At 43.6% G+C, this 16,837-nt stretch overlaps 1 protein-coding gene across 1 annotated transcript; it reads right to left on the bottom strand.

The window, feature by feature from the left end:
- Window positions 1–13,452: 13,452 nt before the first annotated feature.
- Window positions 13,453–14,391, bottom strand: LOC117525310 (olfactory receptor 10J4-like). Its single transcript, XM_034187140.1, has one exon. It carries the CDS (start codon window positions 14,389–14,391, stop codon window positions 13,453–13,455), a length of 939 nt encoding a protein of 312 aa, XP_034043031.1.
- Between the last annotated feature and the right edge of the window lie 2,446 nt (window positions 14,392–16,837).

Here is a 16,837-nt window from a genome sequence, read left to right as displayed (position 1 = left end):
ATGAGAATTTAAGGTATTTAAGGTATTTAAGGTGCCCATTTGCAAATGTTTCCCTTCTTTGCATCTCTTCTCCTGATCGTCACCATGGCAGCCTCTAAACAACTCTCAATTGACCTGAAAACAAAGATTGTTCAACATCATGGTTTAGAGGAAGGATACAGAAAGCTATCTCAGAGATATCAGCTGCCAGTTTCCAATGTGAGGAACATAGTGAGGAAATGGAAGACCACAGGCACAGTACAAGTTAAGGCCCTAAGTGGCAGGCCAAGAAAAATCTCAGATAAGCTGAAGAGAAGGATGGTGAGAACAGTCATAGTCAACCCACAGACCTGCTCCAAAGACCTACAACATGATCTTGCTGCAGATAGTGTCTCTGTGCATCGTTCAACTATACAGCGCACTTTGCACAAAGAGATGCTGTATGATACCATAATGCAGAGGAAGCCTTTTCTGTGTACATGCCACAAACAGAGTCACTTGAGGTATGCTAAAGCACATTTGGACAAGCCAGCTTCATTTTGGAATAAGGTGCTGTGGACTGATGAAACTAAAATTGAGTTATTTGGACATAACAAGGGGCGGTATGCATGGCTGAAAAAGAACACAGCATTCCAAGAAAAACACCTGCTAACTACAGTAAAATTTGGAGGTGGTTCCATCATGCTGTGTGGCCAGTGCAGGTACTGGTAATCTTGTTAAAGTTGAGGGTCACATGGATTCCAGTCAATATCAGCAGATTCTTGAGAACAATATTCATGAATCAGTGACAATTTGAATGTGTGCCAGGGCTGGATCTTTCAACAAGACAACGACCCTAAACACTGCTCAAAATCAACTAAGGCATTCATGCAGAGGAACAAGTACAACATTCTGGAATGGCCATCTCAGTCCCCAGACCTGAATATTATTGAAAGTCTGTGGTGTGATTTTATGTGGGCTGTCCATGCTCAGAAACCAGCAAACCTGACTGAACTGGAGATGTTTAGTAAAGAAGAATGGTCCAAAGCATCCTTCAACCAGAATCCAGACTCTCACTGGAAGTTTAGGAAGCATTTAGAGACTGTTATTTCTGCAAAAAGAGGATCGACTAAATATTGATGTATTTTTTCTGTTGGGGTGCCCAAATTTATACACCTGCCTAATTTTGTTTAAATAATTATTGCACACTTTCTGTAAATCCTACAAACTTGATTTCACTTCTCAAATATTACTGTGTTCGCCTGCTATGTGATATATTTAACTGAAATTGCTGATCCAAACAACCAATGATTTATAAGGAAATCATGGAAATCATCAGGGGTGCACAAACTTACACGCAGCTTTGAGTTTAAGCATCGCGGATGCTTCTGAGTAAACGCAAAAGCAATCACAAACCCAACACATATGAGTCAGTGTTTCTGTCTTTGTGTGCCCTGCCCACTGCTGTAAGGAAGAGTCATTTACATTCAACATACAGTGCCCCAGACCTGTGGCAGGTGATATCAAAAGCAAAACAGTTTTCACTTATGATTTTGATTTATAAATGAAACATTCCGGACAGTTCATCGACATTAAGGTCAACGCTAACATTTTTACAAAGTGAAAATATCACAAATATCTTTTTCTTTTAAAGTAATAATTCTGAAAGTTTGAGCATTAAAACTCACAGATGTCAAAAGGCATTATGGGAAAATGAGCCTCCTCTGATCACTGGTTGGTTTATTTATTTTGTAAAAAACACACAAGTTACTGTTATCTGTATGTTGGTTTTCCAAATAAATGTGTATTTGTAAATATGTCATTTTTTTTATTTGTAAAAAACAAAAGGCATTTGTAAAACTGAAAATTCTGTTTAAGTGTGATTCAGCGCAACAAATAGCGACCGTGTGCCCATCCAGTAGACGGGTCAAACGCCATCGAACACTGCCATCTACTGGATGGGAGTGTGAATAGCATCCAGCTGTCACACCACCACTGGAAATAGAACAGTACCCATCCAATAGAAATGCGGGTTTATGAAATAGTAATAACACAGATCTTTTCAAAATGGTTCTGACATTAATGTTATGCAGGCATAAGCTGTGTGGGTGTGCTGTATTTTAAGAATTAACATTTTAAAATGTAGCTACCTACAAGTGACGTATGAGTGACATCCTGCAGTTTATTCTTTTTTACCTCTCTTCTTCAACTCGACAACTTTTTGAAACCATTTCTGAAATGGCTCGCTTAATGTCAGGTACAGTGGGTGGAAACAACCCCAGAAGGTAAACAGGGACCATAATCCCTATAATTATTTCAGTCTTGTGTTATGTATAATGCTGTAATCATGGTAAATGTTATGATTCAGCTAATAATTATTTTTGCGCAGTGGAGCGAAACCTGCCACCGGGAATGTTTAGGATCCTCGGTTCCACCCGGTGTGACAGCTAATGAGGAGGTCAAAGTTCCCCCCAATCTGATGGCGGTGCCTGAGGAGTACCACGATCTTGCTGACGTCTTCAGCAAAGATCTGGCACTCACTCTTCCCCCGCACCGGCCGTACGATTGCGCCATTGATTTGATCCGGGCGTTGAGTACCCGTCCAGCAGGCTGTACAACCTCTCACGTCCAGAGCACGAATCAATGGAAACCTACATCTGAGACAGAAACCATCATCCCCGAGTCCACTGTCGTGGCCACCCTTACCTGGGACGTGGAGAAGACCGTCCAGGAGGCCCTGTCATGGAACCCGGACCCGGGAACTGGCCCAAAGGACAAGTTATACGTCCCACCAGAGACCAGAGCTGCCGTCTTGGACTTCTGTCACGGTTCCAAGCTCTCCTGTCACCAGGGGTGCGATGGACTGTGGCAGTGGTCCGGCAGCGCTTCTGGTGGGCGTCTATGGAAGCCGACGTCTGGGAGTATGTCCAGGCCTGCACCACCTGCGCCAGGGGAAAAGCGGACCACCAACGGGCACAGGGACTCCACCAGCCGTTACCTGTGCCTCACCGCCCCTGGTCCCACATCGGCCTGGACTTCGTCACGGGCCTCCCGGCGTCCCAGGGCATGACCACCATCTTCACTATAGTGGACCGGTTCTCCAAGGCAGCCCACTTCGTGGCCCTCCCGAAGCTCCTGATGGCCCAGGAGACAGCAGACCTCCTGGTCCCCATGTCGTACGTCTGCATGGGATTCCATCTAACATTGTCACCGACCGTGGTCCCCAGTTCTCCTTGCAAGTGGGAGGAGTTTCTGTAGGGAACTGGGGGCCACTGTAAGCCTCTCGTCCGGGTACCATCCCCAGATGAACGGACAGGCAGAGCGGACCAACCAGGAGTTGGAGCAGGCTCTCCGCTGCATGACCTCCGCACACCCGACGGCCTGGAGCAACCATCTGGCCTGGATCGAGTACGCTCACAATAGCCAAATTTCATCTGCCACCGGCCTCTCCCCATTTGAGGTATGTTTGGGGTACCACCCCCATTGTTTCCGCTCGTGGAGGAGAGGTCGGGTGCCCTTGGTCCAGCCCACCTCAGAGGTGCCGTCGGGTGTGGCGTACTGCCCGCTCTGCCCTGCTGAAAGCCTGGATGAGGGCCAAGGCCCATGCAGCCCGCCGGCGTTCACCTGTCCCTGTATACCAGCCTGGGCTGGAGTTTGGCTATCCTCCAAAGACATCCCACTGCAAGTGGAATCCCAAAAACTTAAGGACAAATTTATTGGACCGTTCCCCATCCTCAAAGTCCTCAGTCTGGCCGCGGTGAAGCTGAAGCTACAAGCTTCACTGCGGATCCATCCTGTCTTTCATGTGTCACGGATTAAGCCCTACCACACTTCACCACTCTGCACCCCGGACCGGCGCCGCCTCCTGCCCGGATCATCAACGGGGAGCAGGCAGGACAGTTCGCCGGCTCCTGGACGTCCGTCGGAAGGGCCGGGGTTTCCAGTACTTGGTGGACTGGGAGGGGTATGGACCTGAGGAACGCTCCTGGTGAAGAGGAGCTTCATCCTGGACCCGGCCCTCCTGGCCGACATCTACACCCGACACCCCAACAAGCCTGGTCGGGCGCCAGGAGGCGCCTGTTGAGGGGGGTCCTGTTGTGTGGGCCGCTGAAGAGGAGGTACTGCTGGCCCACCACACACCAGAGGGCACCCTGCTTGAGGTGCGGGCTTCAAGTACGAGAGGGCATCGGAGCAACCGGGAGTGACAGCTGTCACTCATCAACAGCACCAGCTGTCACTCATCATCACCACATCACCATAAAGCCGGGCAGCAACTCCACCTCGCTGCAGAGATATCATCTTACGCTTAGGTAATATTCTCTGCTGTATCCAAAACTGTGACTTACGTCTGATCTGTTTTGCAGCCATATTCCTGTGGTGCACTCTCTGCTGGGTTGGCGTTCAGTGAGAGAAGCGACGTCTTTGCCTCTCACTCCATCCAGATAAGTGGTTAACAGGAGCTGCTAGTGTGTTCCTACTTCGGAGGTGGAGGTGCTCCCTCCTGGAGGAACTGTATCCGTGTCTGAGAATTTACTGGGTGTGTATCCACGCACCCACCATTAACTGTCTCTGCTTCCTGCCAGCAGTACCAGGTCTGACAGCTGGAGACGGCGGCCACCTGGGGACCCAGGACTTGGCGGCTTCGGTGTTCTTCAGATCCGTTGGCGGGGAAGCCGTGTGGACCCGGCTCTTCTCTGGACAGACATCTTCTATCCTCGAGCCTGCCCACACGTCACTTTTCGTATAATTGACTGTCATTCTCAAACTGCATTTGTCTGTATTCCGTTGTGCACAATTCGCAACATTAAATTGTTATATTTTGGCTTATCCATTGTCCGTTTATTTACGCCCCCTGTTGTGGGTCCGTGTCACTACACTTTCCCAACACATTGAGTCATATTACGATGTGTGATTGCGATGTAAAAAATGTGTGGTCTTTTAATTAGAGTTCCCTCCTCAAAGTTTAATGAGCAACGCTTTGTGAAGTGTATCTTAACATATTGTTGAGTAAATCAGTTAAAGTGCAAAACAAATGCTTTGTTTTGTAGCTGCAGGGTGTTATTTAGAGCATGAGAAAAGGATGTTGTTTGACCGAGTGGAGCGAGGTCCAAAATGTGCACCTGGCGTCGGCAGCAGTGCCGGCTGGGTGGGTCCAGGTGCATGTCCATCTGTGAAAAAGCAGCTGGGACAAGGTCTTCAAATCAGAGCAGTGTGCCTGCTGGAATTCACGAGCAGCTACCAGTTATGTGTGTGTGTATATATATATATACACTCAACAAAAATTAAACGCAACACTTTTGGTTTTGCTCCCATTTTGTATGAGATGAACTCAAAGATCTAAAACTTTTTCCACATACACAATATCACCATTTCCCTCAAATATTGTTCACAAACCAGTCTAAATCTGTGATAGTGAGCACTTTCCTTTGCTGAGATAATCCATCCCACCTCACAAGTGTGCCATATCAAGATGCTGATTAGACACCATGATTAGTGCACAGGTGTGCCTTAGACTGCCCACAATAAAAGGCCACTCTGAAAGGTGCAGTTTTATCACACAGCACAATGCCACAGATGTCGCAAGATTTGAGGGAGCGTGCAATTGGCATGCTGACAGCAGGAATGTCAACCAGAGCTGTTGCTCGTGTATTGAATGTTCATTTCTCTACCATAAGCCGTCTCCAAAGGCGTTTCAGAGAATTTGGCAGTACATCCAACCAGCCTCGCAACCGCAGACCACGTGTAACCACACCAGCCCAGGACCTCCACATCCAGCATGTTCACCTCCAAGATCGTCTGAGACCAGCCACTCGGACAGCTGCTGAAACAATCGGTTTGCATAACCAAAGAATTTCTGCACAAACTGTCAGAAACCGTCTCAGGGAAGCTCATCTGCATGCTCGTCCTCCTCATCGGGGTCTCGACCTGACTCCAGTTCGTCGTCGTAACCGACTTGAGTGGGCAAATGCTCACATTCACTGGCGTTTGGCACGTTGGAGAGGTGTTCTCTTCACGGATGATGCGAAGGAGATGTGTTGCACTGCATGAGGCAAATGGTGGTCACACCAGATACTGACTGGTATCCCCCCCAATAAAACAAAACTGCACCTTTCAGAGTGGCCTTTTATTGTGGGCAGTCTAAGGCACACCTGTGCGCTAATCATGGTGTCTAATCAGCATCTTGATATGGCACACCTGTGAGGTGGGATGGATTATGTCAGCAAAGGAGAAGTGCTCACTATCACAGATTTCGACTGGTTTGTGAACAATATTTGAGGGAAATGGTGATATTGTGTATGTGGAAAAAGTTTTAGATCTTTGAGTTCATCTCATACAAAATGGGAGCAAAACCAAAAGTGTTGCGTTTATATACACACACATATATATATATGAGGTCTGTTAGAAAAGTATCCAACTTTTTTTTTTTTTTTTTTTTTTTTTTGCAAAAACCTGTTGGATTTGAATCGTGTGCTTGCATGAGCCAACCTGGAACCTTTGTGCGCATGCATGAATTTTTTCACGCCTGTCAATTGCGTCAGTTGCTGGCAAGCAGCATTTGTGTGAGGACGTGTATAGTGTTCTCGACGTATTTTCATTGCAAGGAAATGACAGAGCTACTGGAGCAGCACTACCGCATCAAATTTTGCCAGAACTGGGCGACAGCCAGGTGGAAACCATTCGGAAGATTCAGACAGCTTTCGGTGGCTTTTCAGTCGTGACTGTTTGAGAAATTGTGGAAGAGCTGGGCATCATTTTTCAGAGTACAGCATGTCCTGTGAGACTTCAACACGGAGGTGCTTTTGCTCTGCCGTTAGCAGCTTCGGCACAAATTTCGCTGCCACTGTTTTCATGGCCAAATCTTCTGTCACAGTGGAATGTGCCGAAAAAGTGCTGATGTCCACCTCTTCCGCAATTTCTCGGATAGTCACAGGACGGTCCCACATCATCACAGCGTTCACTTTGGAAATGACCTGGTCATTTCAGCATGTTGATGGCCGACCGGAGCGTGGCTCGCTCTCCACCATTGTGTGGCCGTCTTTAAACCGGTTGTACCACTCCTTAATCTGTGTGATGCCCAGAGGATCGTCACCGAAAGCTGTCTGAATCTTCCGAATGGTTTCCACTTGGCTGTCACCCAGTTTCTGGCAAAATTTGATGCAGTAACGTTGCTCCAGTCGTTCCGCCATTTTCCTTGCAATGAAAATCCGTCGAGAGCACTACACATGTCCTCACACAAAGGCTGCTTACCAGCAAATGACACAATCGACAGGCGTGAAAAAAATTCACGCATGCACACGAAGGTTCAAAGTTGGTTCATGCAAGCACACGTGATTCAAATCCATCAGGTTTTTGCAAAAAAAAAGGTTGCCTACTTTTATGTCCTTTGAGGCTTCATCACGGCGTTGCTTTTTGTCCCACGCCATTAGCGGCTCCATCCCGACGAGCGAATTCCTCTGCACGTCTTTTCATGACAACATGCAACATGTACACCAAATGGCTTTTAAATATTAAATTTTTAGTTCACAAACTATAAATTAAAAATTTATTAGTAGGTTTATCCAGAGGTGTAGCAATAAAAGAAACACTGGCTGAATTGAACAACGTTTATGAAGAATTTCTTTAGTTGACCTGTGACCTTGGAATACAGAATTGGATATTCAAGGTAAGACAGGATCTCAGACTCAGATAGACCTCAGGGGAGTCTGCAGGAAAACACCAGCAATTTCTTGAAATGGAAGTCGCCCACTGCTGTCTCAGCATCACTGAGATGGACAAGGTGGTCCAAGGTAGCAATGATCGGCTGGTTCAGAGTCCAGCCTTGATCCTGTTGCTGCAGCTGAACTCTCTCTGCTTCAGCAACTGAAGTGAAATTTTGGTGAACAGTAATGTGTCTTGCGCCATGTGAGTTTGGGTCACTCTTCTTCAGCCCTGGAATGCTCATGTATTAGACAGTCCCTGGTTCTGTTATGGATTGGATCCAAATCATGCTATACTTTAACCACAGGTGTGATGTGACTTTTTATTTGATATTTTAAAAAAACTCAGTGAGATCTGTTATGAATAAGGAATATTTTGTTTACAGAGTTTTACAAACTGCACAGTGAAGCTCTGAAATGCAATCTGGGGCTATTCCAGACAATACGAGGTCTGTTAGATAACTATCTGACCTTTTTATTTTTTGCAAAAACTATATGGATTTGAATCATGTGCACTTGCATCAGCCAAGCTTGAACCTTCGTGTGCATGTGTGAATTTTTTCCACACCTGTCGGTTGCGTCATTCGCCTGTGAGCACGCTTTGAGTGAGCAGTGGTCCACCCCCCTTGTAAATTTTCAGTGCGAGGAAAATGTCTCAATGATTTGGAGCTTTGCTGCATCAAATGTTTCCAGAAACTGTGAGAGACAGCCAGGTGGAAACTATTCGGAAGATTCTGACGGCTTTCAGGGACGATTCTATGGGGATCACACAAATTAAGGAGTGTTACAACCGGTTTAAAGATGGTGCACAATGGCGGACGGCGCGCCACGCTCTGAGCGGCGATCGACAGGCTGAAACGACCAGATCATTTCCAAACTGAATGCTGGGTTGATTCCGAACGTCGTCTGACTACCAGAGAAATGGCAGAAATGTGCACGTAGCACTTTTTCGCCACATTACACTGCTACAGGAGTTTTTGTCATGGAAAAAGGAGCGGAGGAATTCTCCACGGAGCCGGGACAAAAGCACCTCCGTGTTGGTCTCAACAGGACATGTTGTAACATGCCCAGCTCTTGCACCATTCGGAAGATTCAGACGGTTTCGGTGGCTTTTCAGTCGTGTGACTATCCAAGAAATTGTGGACGAGCTGGACATGCCACAACATGTCCTTTGAGGCTTCATCACGGCGTTGCTTTTTGTCCCACGCCATTAGCGGCTCCATCCCGACGAGCGAATTCCTCTGCACGTCTTTTCATGACAACATGCAACATGTACACCAAATGGCTTTTAAATATTAAATTTTATAGTTCACAAACTATAAATTAAAAATTTCATAATGACATATGACAAAATGTGGCTTCCAGGCTGTTCACTAACAAACAAGGTCAAAAACATTCGTTGGCACAGGTAATAAACCCTGGAATTTAATTCTTCAGGGGGACGTAGCATTGTGGTCATCACATGTCTCTTAACTCCTCTTGTTCGCTTCGTATGTGCAATTGTCTGCGATACTGCATGCACACGGGAGACCGGGGTTGGTAGTCACACGGGTTGGCTATCACAGTAATTATTTATTTTCGATTTTCTTTCAGACGTGGTGGTGTCCTTCGGTGTAGTTTCCATCTGGAAGGTCAGAGAGGTTGACTTCTAAACATATGTATCTCTATTGTCTTGAGTGTTGAACCGTTCCATGAGCATGAGGGTTGTGTCTGTTACACCTGGAGTACAATCAAAGAGCCCGTTTGACACAGGATGGTAAGTACAATGTTCATTGTTCACCGTGTGCCAAAAACATGGTCAGGCTGCATCCCAGCTAAACCTGTGATGGTCAAAACACTGACGCTGGTCCATTATATGTACGGAGGTTCAAAGACACAAAAATCAGGGTTTACAGCAACCAGAGTTCAAAGAGGCAGGCTGAACAGAAAAATCAGGGTCTGGCAACAAAAGGAAGGCAGTCAGACGCTGGAAAGCTCGGCATAACAAACAAGACAATCTAGCAAAGCGAAAGTGAAAAGAGGGCCAATCTATGTACTGGAGAGCAGTCAAGGAACGAGAATCAGGTGAGGAACAGGCACAAAGGAAGCCACCAAAACACACAAAGCAGGAGAATTATTAAAATTAAAGTGTCTCCTCCTTGGGGAATATCACTCCGAATCATCTAAGCATTTCATTGGCTGTTTAACATGCTGTGACTGATCATTATCAGAAGCTGAAGTTAGTAGGTTTATCCAGAGGTGTAGCAATAAAAGAAACACTGGCTGAATTGAACAACGTTTATGAAGAATTTCTTTAGTTGACCTGTGACCTTGGAATACAGAATTGGATATTCAAGGTAAGACAGGATCTCAGACTCAGATAGACCTCAGGGGAGTCTGCAGGAAAACACCAGCAATTTCTTGAAATGGAAGTCGCCCACTGCTGTCTCAGCATCACTGAGATGGACAAGGTGGTCCAAGGTAGCAATGATCGGCTGGTTTCAGAGTCCAGCCTTGATCCTGTTGCTGCAGCTGAACTCTCTCTGCTTCAGCAACTGAAGTGAAATTTTGGTGAACAGTAATGTGTCTTGCGCCATGTGAGTTTGGGTCACTCTTCTTCAGCCCTGGAATGCTCATGTATTAGACAGTCCCTGGTTCTGTTATGGATTGGATGCAAATCATGCTATACTTTAACCACAGGTGTGATGTGACTTTTTATTTGATATTTTAAAAAAACTCAGTGAGATCTGTTATGAATTAATAGGAATATTTGTTTACAGAGTTTTACAAACTGCACAGCGGCTAAAATGCTCTGCATCCACAGCTTCTATGTGCACAGAGAACTGATCACATCAGCACCCATCCTCACAACCAGGTGTGTGTGTGTGTGTTTTGCTGCAGGCAAAGTGTGACACATACAAAAGTAATTAATTTGACTTTGATGTATGGTTTATTTTTATTTTCCATGCAGTCGTCCTGCCACGAAGCTGTGAAACAGTTCGGAATGTTGAAATACTCTGTCCTCAAATGAAAGTGACTGAATCGTAAATAATAATAAGAGCTTGCGCCGGTCACTCGATCATGGTACAGGGGTCCCAAAGTGCCAAATTTTGAGTCCACAGTGAAACAGGACATGTCAAATGGTGAACACTTCCTGGATCTGCACTTTCTGGGTTGACAGTAGAGGAGGTCTTGTGGGATCTCACGGGAGTTCAGTGGCAAGTTGACACTGAAACAGGAAGTGCCAAATTTTGTGCCCACAAAATGTTTAACACTTCCTGGAGCTACAGCAGAGGATATTATCTGTTTTTCATTATTATTCTTGCGCCGGTATGTTTATCCTCTGGAAGGCTTTGTGTAGCATTTTGTTTGTCTCAATAAAAAAGAAAAAGAAAATAAAAATTAAAAAAAAAAAGAGAAAGAGGAGATCTCGCATAAATAGAGGAGATCTCGTTGGAAATGCTAAATGTTGAGTTGACATTGAATCTGGGAATGCTAAAGTGAGAGGCACCATGCACTTTGACTTTATTGGGGGTGGGGGAGCGAAGCCCCCAGAAGCTGAAGCTTTTTTGCTATGCTAATGCTCCCCAGAAGCATTTACTGAAAATAAATGTGAGACCTAAATGAAATGGTGAGGACTTTCCAGGCATGTGAGATGCAAATCAAGAAAAAATGCTTAAAGTGGCGGGGGGTTAAGAAGGCTGTTGGGGGGGGGGGGTGTGGTGGGGTGGGGGGTGTCAACACCCCCAGAAGGTGAAGGTTTTTAGCCATGCTAATGCTCCCCAGAAGCAAAAATGTCTGAAGGACCTAAATGACATGGTGAGATGCTGAAGAGCTTTGCTCGTTCATGTCTGCACCATATACATTTTAAATGGACTGCATTTATATGGCGCTTTTCCATCTGCGCCAGTAGCTCAAAGCGCTTTACACATCAATGTCTCACATTCACCCCGATGTGAGGCTGCTGCCATACAAGGCACCCACTACTCACAGGGAGCAACTAGGGGATTACGGACGTTGCCCAAGGGCCCTTAGTGATTTTCCAGGTCAGGCTGGGATTCAAACCCAGGATCCTTTGGTCAAAAGCCCACTGCTTAACCACTAGACCATCACCTACCATATTAATGCTCTAATAATAAAAATAATGGAATTTAGAGTGCAGCACATTTGGTGCTGGTGGTGCTGGTGGAATCAGTGGCTGCACAGAAAACCTGCACCCACTTGGCCCTTTCTGGAACAAGTTGCCCACCTCTGAGCTACATTGTCTCAGTCCACGAAGCTGTAATTGGGTACCGGTGTCGCAGACCCAATGGTCCCCTCCCCCCCCAAAAAAAATTGGTCCGCCCTGCTTCCACTGCGCATGCATCATTTCAGACCTCAGAAGCTCTCTTCACCCAAAATGATCAAATGGATTAATGGGATTAGTAACCAACAGACGACAAGGTAAAACTTCTTAAATCATTCTAAAGTCATTTTTATGCAAAAATTATGCCGTTTTAAGCAGAAACAAGGCGATAATCCGTGACGCATTGAAATGATGGCCATGCAGTGAACGCAACAGTTAGCGGCTCGTGTAACTGCAGCGCTCTGATCGCTTCTTCTGTCTTTTCTGATGAAATAATGCTGAATTTATGTGGAAATGAGGGTTGTACAAAAGTTTCAGATTTCCGTCACTGAGATAGATGATGACTGGATTGCAGTTTGAAGCAGAAACGAGGGGATAATCTGTGAACCGCGGCTGATGTTGCATGCGCAATGAAGTCAGGGTGGACCAATTTTTCGGTGGGACCGTTCGGTCTGCAACACTGGCATCAGCTGGGGAAGTAACCTGCAGACAGAATCAAGAAATGAGCACAGACACCAATGGGCCTCGGGGCCAATGCTGGACTTACATACTTTTGCTTGAAACAGATTTACTGTACCATACCGTTCTGTTTCTTAAAAATTGATCTAAATGAAATTTAAAGCATATTACTGAGAATATGACTGAGAAATGTTCATGTAATCATCCTCGACTTTTCAAAAGAAACCTGGCTGTTAAAATTGTGATTTAGTTCTGTTAAACTTCAAGGTGTATGTACTTATGTGCACCATTGTTTTGACTTTTCTATTCTTATTTTATTTATTGTATGATTTAGAGATTACTTTTGACTGAAAGTTTAAAGGGCATCATTTTCGGAATTTTAATATAAAGAAGTCTGAATTGTTTTTTTTAAGTTAACATTATCAGTCATCACAGTTTACAATTACTGCTCTTTTTACGGGAGATAAAAAAATAATAACTTTAATAATAAATATTTTTTTTAATTTGATATCAAAGTTCCAGCGTTAAAAAAATTGAAGGGTTCACAAACTCATGAGCACCACTGTATCTAAAAATGAACATTTAAATTAGTATATACTTTATGAAAACATTGTCAACATGCTTATATGTTTTTTTTTTATTTAAACAGTTATTACATTCTTGAACTTTATCACATTTTATGTTAAAGTGGTGATTTCTAACATTACTTATTAATACAATTTTTCTTCTGGCCTTCTCTTGAAGAGGAAATGACATCTTTAAGTGTCTGTAGATTTACATGTTTTAGTTGTTATATCTGTTTTTCAACAGTACATATGGATCTGCGGTTGTGTATTTGTCAAAGAAACATGTGGATGTTTCCCAGAAATCAGATGAAATAAATGTTAAAACGTTCAATGTAATCATGAATTCACTTTTTTGGAGAGAAAAAGTTTGTGATTTTTTTTAAGCTTCTTTCATTTTTAGACTAAATTCACATATATTTTAAGCATTATTTGTTTTAAACAAAACAAATCAGTTCTTTACGAATCCCTTCCCTTTTACTTGACAGAACAGCTTCTTAAAGTGTTTTGAAATTTCTTTCATTTTCAGTCCATATATAAGTGGATTAAACAGAGGATGACAGACAATAACTTGTAAAGACATTATTAAACAAACAATTTTTGGAATATTTGATTCCAGTCGGACCATAATAACATCAGTTATAATCATACATGAAAAGGTGATTAAAACCAGCAGGTGGGGTAAACAGGTCTCTGCAGCTTTTTTCCTCACATCTGCACTACTTTGGTAACAGATTCTAAGAATCTTTGTGTATGTAAAAAGTATGAAGAGCACAGGTAAAATTTCAACATTGAACAAAACCACAACACCATATAGAGTTAGTATTGTTGATCTCACACACTGGAGTTTTTGCACTGAATTATTACAAAAAATTCCTTTCAAAGTAAAGTCACAAAGCTTCCTGTTGGCACTCAGTGCAACTGCGATCAGAACATGACAAGCTGGCACAAGCCAAGCTGAAACCAGAGCAATAATGATGTTTGTTTTTGTCATAATGGTGTGATACTGCAGAGGTTTACATATAGACACAAACCTGTCATAAGCCATGGCTGCTAAGAGTAAAAACTCAGAACATCCTAAAGAGTAAAACAGAAAACACTGAGACACACAGCCTACATATGATATCATCTGTTTTTCAGATAAAAAATCAATTAAAAGCTTTGGGTAGAATGCAGTACTAAAAAGAACTGCATTCACTAATAAAGCTGCAATGAAAATGTACATTGGCTCATGGAGGTCGTTATGAAGGTAGATCAGACAAACAATAGTAGAATTGCAGCAGATTATTAGAATATAAACTGCAAACAAGATCATAAAATAAAGATATCTGTATTTGTATAATTCCACATGACCACCAAGAGTTATATATGTCAGGTTTAGTTCCTTCATTTTTTAAAATATTCATTCATATGACCATGACTGGATTGTTTGTTTTAGCAATAGTTACCCATCATTCAACACATTTCATCTGTAGATTAGTAAGTGTAGCCTGTTGATAGAAAGATTTTTATAGAGCTTGTATCATCCTTTGTGGATCTAATTAAAGTCTTCACCAAGAGCAGCAAACGTAAACAACTTCAGCAAACTGTGGAGGCCTGGGGTCATGACACAGTGACATCCTGACCCCTGTGAGCCTTGAAATGGCAACAACATAACAGTGAGTAATTTAGTCAACTACTTTGGAAAATATAAGAGAACTGTCGGGTACACATTTACAATTGTTCCTCAAACCCAATAAATCAGGCCCATTTTGAAATATATTAAAGGTTTAGGGCATACCCAAGCCTTTTAATTCACCACAGTTTTGGTTGTCACATGGAAAGAAGAATGATTACGTTTTTGATCATTATTCATAAGAATGTATTATTATTATTGGGCAGGGGTCATGTTCAAGCAGTTAAGTGTGGAAGCTTCCCAGGTCAAGGCTGCCCCTTCCTGTCCTTAATGTAACACAGAAGGGCATCAAATGTAAAACACATAGGTGTCAAACTGATTCCAGAAAGGGTCAAGATGGTGCAGGTTTTCTTTGGAACCACCAACTCCAGCAGGTGATTTCACTGAGTAACATCACTTTGAGCAGATGGGATGAGTTCATCACTGAAATCACCTTGTGTAGTTGGTGTACGAGGTCTGTCCATAAAGTATAGGTCCTTTTTTTTTTTGCAAAAACTATATGGATTTCATTCATATGTTTTTACGTCAGACATGCTTGAACCCTCGTGCGCATGCGTGAGTTTTTCCACGCCTGTCGGTGACGTCATTCGCCTGTGAGCACTCCTTGTGGGAGGAGTCGTCCAGCCCCTCGTCGGAATTCCTTTGTCTGAGAAGTTGCTGAGAGACTGGCGCTTTGTTTGATCAAAATTTTTTCTAAACCTGTGAGACACATCGAAGTGGACATGGTTCGAAAAATTAAGGTGGTTTTCAGTGAAAATTTTAACGGCTGATGAGAGATTTTGAGGTGACACTGTCGCTTTAAGGACTTCCCACGGTGCAAGACGTTGCGCAGCGCTCTCAGGCAGCGTCATCAGCCTGTTTCAAGCTGAAAACCTCCACATTTCAGGCTCTATTGATCCAGGACGTCGTGAGAGAACAGAGAAGTTTCAGAAGGAGTCGGTTTCAGCATTTTATCCGGACATTCCACTGTTAAAGGAGATTTTTTTAATGAAAGACGTGCAGACGGGTCCGCGCGCCCCGCCACAGGAAAAACACCTCTGTTGGAAGCCTTAAGGACAAGTTGGAAGTTGGTATAGTGCAAGCTTTGCATTTTGTATCACCTGTGTAACTGGTGATACAGCTTCATGATGAAGTGGTATAGTAGAAGACCTGAAAGTTTAGCTACAAATTGCCAGCAGGTACATCTGAGATGCAAGCCGAGATTTGATCTGTTTTGGTGAAGGAATATCCTTCTAAGCTCTATTCCACTCTGAAGTGAAGAGTGGTGATGCAAAATGCAAAATTTGCACTGTGCACAATTTCTCCAGTCACAGCCACATAAGCCTATAACTTCTTCTGGGTTGGATGGGTATCTTGGTGGATTTCCTCGCTCTTCTTGCACAGTCAGTTTTTGAGAACTGTCTACTCCATGCAGATTTACCATGGAGTGACATTCTGTTTGTATTTCATCGTAATTGATGTAAATAAAGTCCAGGACATATTCACTGGCAGCTTTACCATCAGAGAGCCTCGTCCACAAATGACAACAAAAGACTTCAAGTTGTGATTACTGTTGAAAGGGCCAATACACAGTATTAACACAGTTGTTTGACAATAAATGGATTCACCCTACATGACTCAGCCCAACCATGAGTGGTTATTCATATTCTCATATTCTCTTAAAATGGCCAAAAACCTAAAATTCTGCCATTGTATGTAAACTTTTGAGCACAGCTGTACATGCATCTATGTACAACCCCAATTCCAATGAAGTTGGGACGTTGTGTAAAATGTAAATACAAACCGAATACAATTATTTTAAAATTCTCTTCAACCTATAGATTCAATTGAATACACCACAAAGACAAGATAGAGATAGAGAGAGATTGTAATTCACGTCGGCAGTAATGACACCCGGTTACGCCAATCGGAGGTCACTAAAATTAACATTAAATTGGTGTGTAACTTTGCAAAAACAATGTCGGACTCTGTAGTTTTCTCTGGGCCCCTCCCCAATCAGACCGGGAGTGACTGTTTAGCCGCATGTTCTCCTTGAATTGCTGGCTGTCTGAGTGGTGTCCAAAAATGAGGTGGGCTTCATAGATAATTGGCAAAGCTTCTGGGGAAAACCTGGTCTTGTTAGGAGAGACGGCATCCATCCCACTTTGGATGGAGCAGCTCT

The sequence above is a fragment of the Thalassophryne amazonica genome, chromosome 14 (assembly GCF_902500255.1).
Source record: "Thalassophryne amazonica chromosome 14, fThaAma1.1, whole genome shotgun sequence".
NCBI lineage: Eukaryota > Metazoa > Chordata > Actinopteri > Batrachoidiformes > Batrachoididae > Thalassophryne > Thalassophryne amazonica.
This window is presented reverse-complemented; position numbering and strand designations above follow the sequence as displayed.

Coding starts and splice junctions, on each gene's coding strand:
- LOC117525310 (XM_034187140.1), bottom strand. CDS start 14,391: ATGAAGGAACTAAACCTGACATATATAACTCTTGGTGGTCATGTGGAA.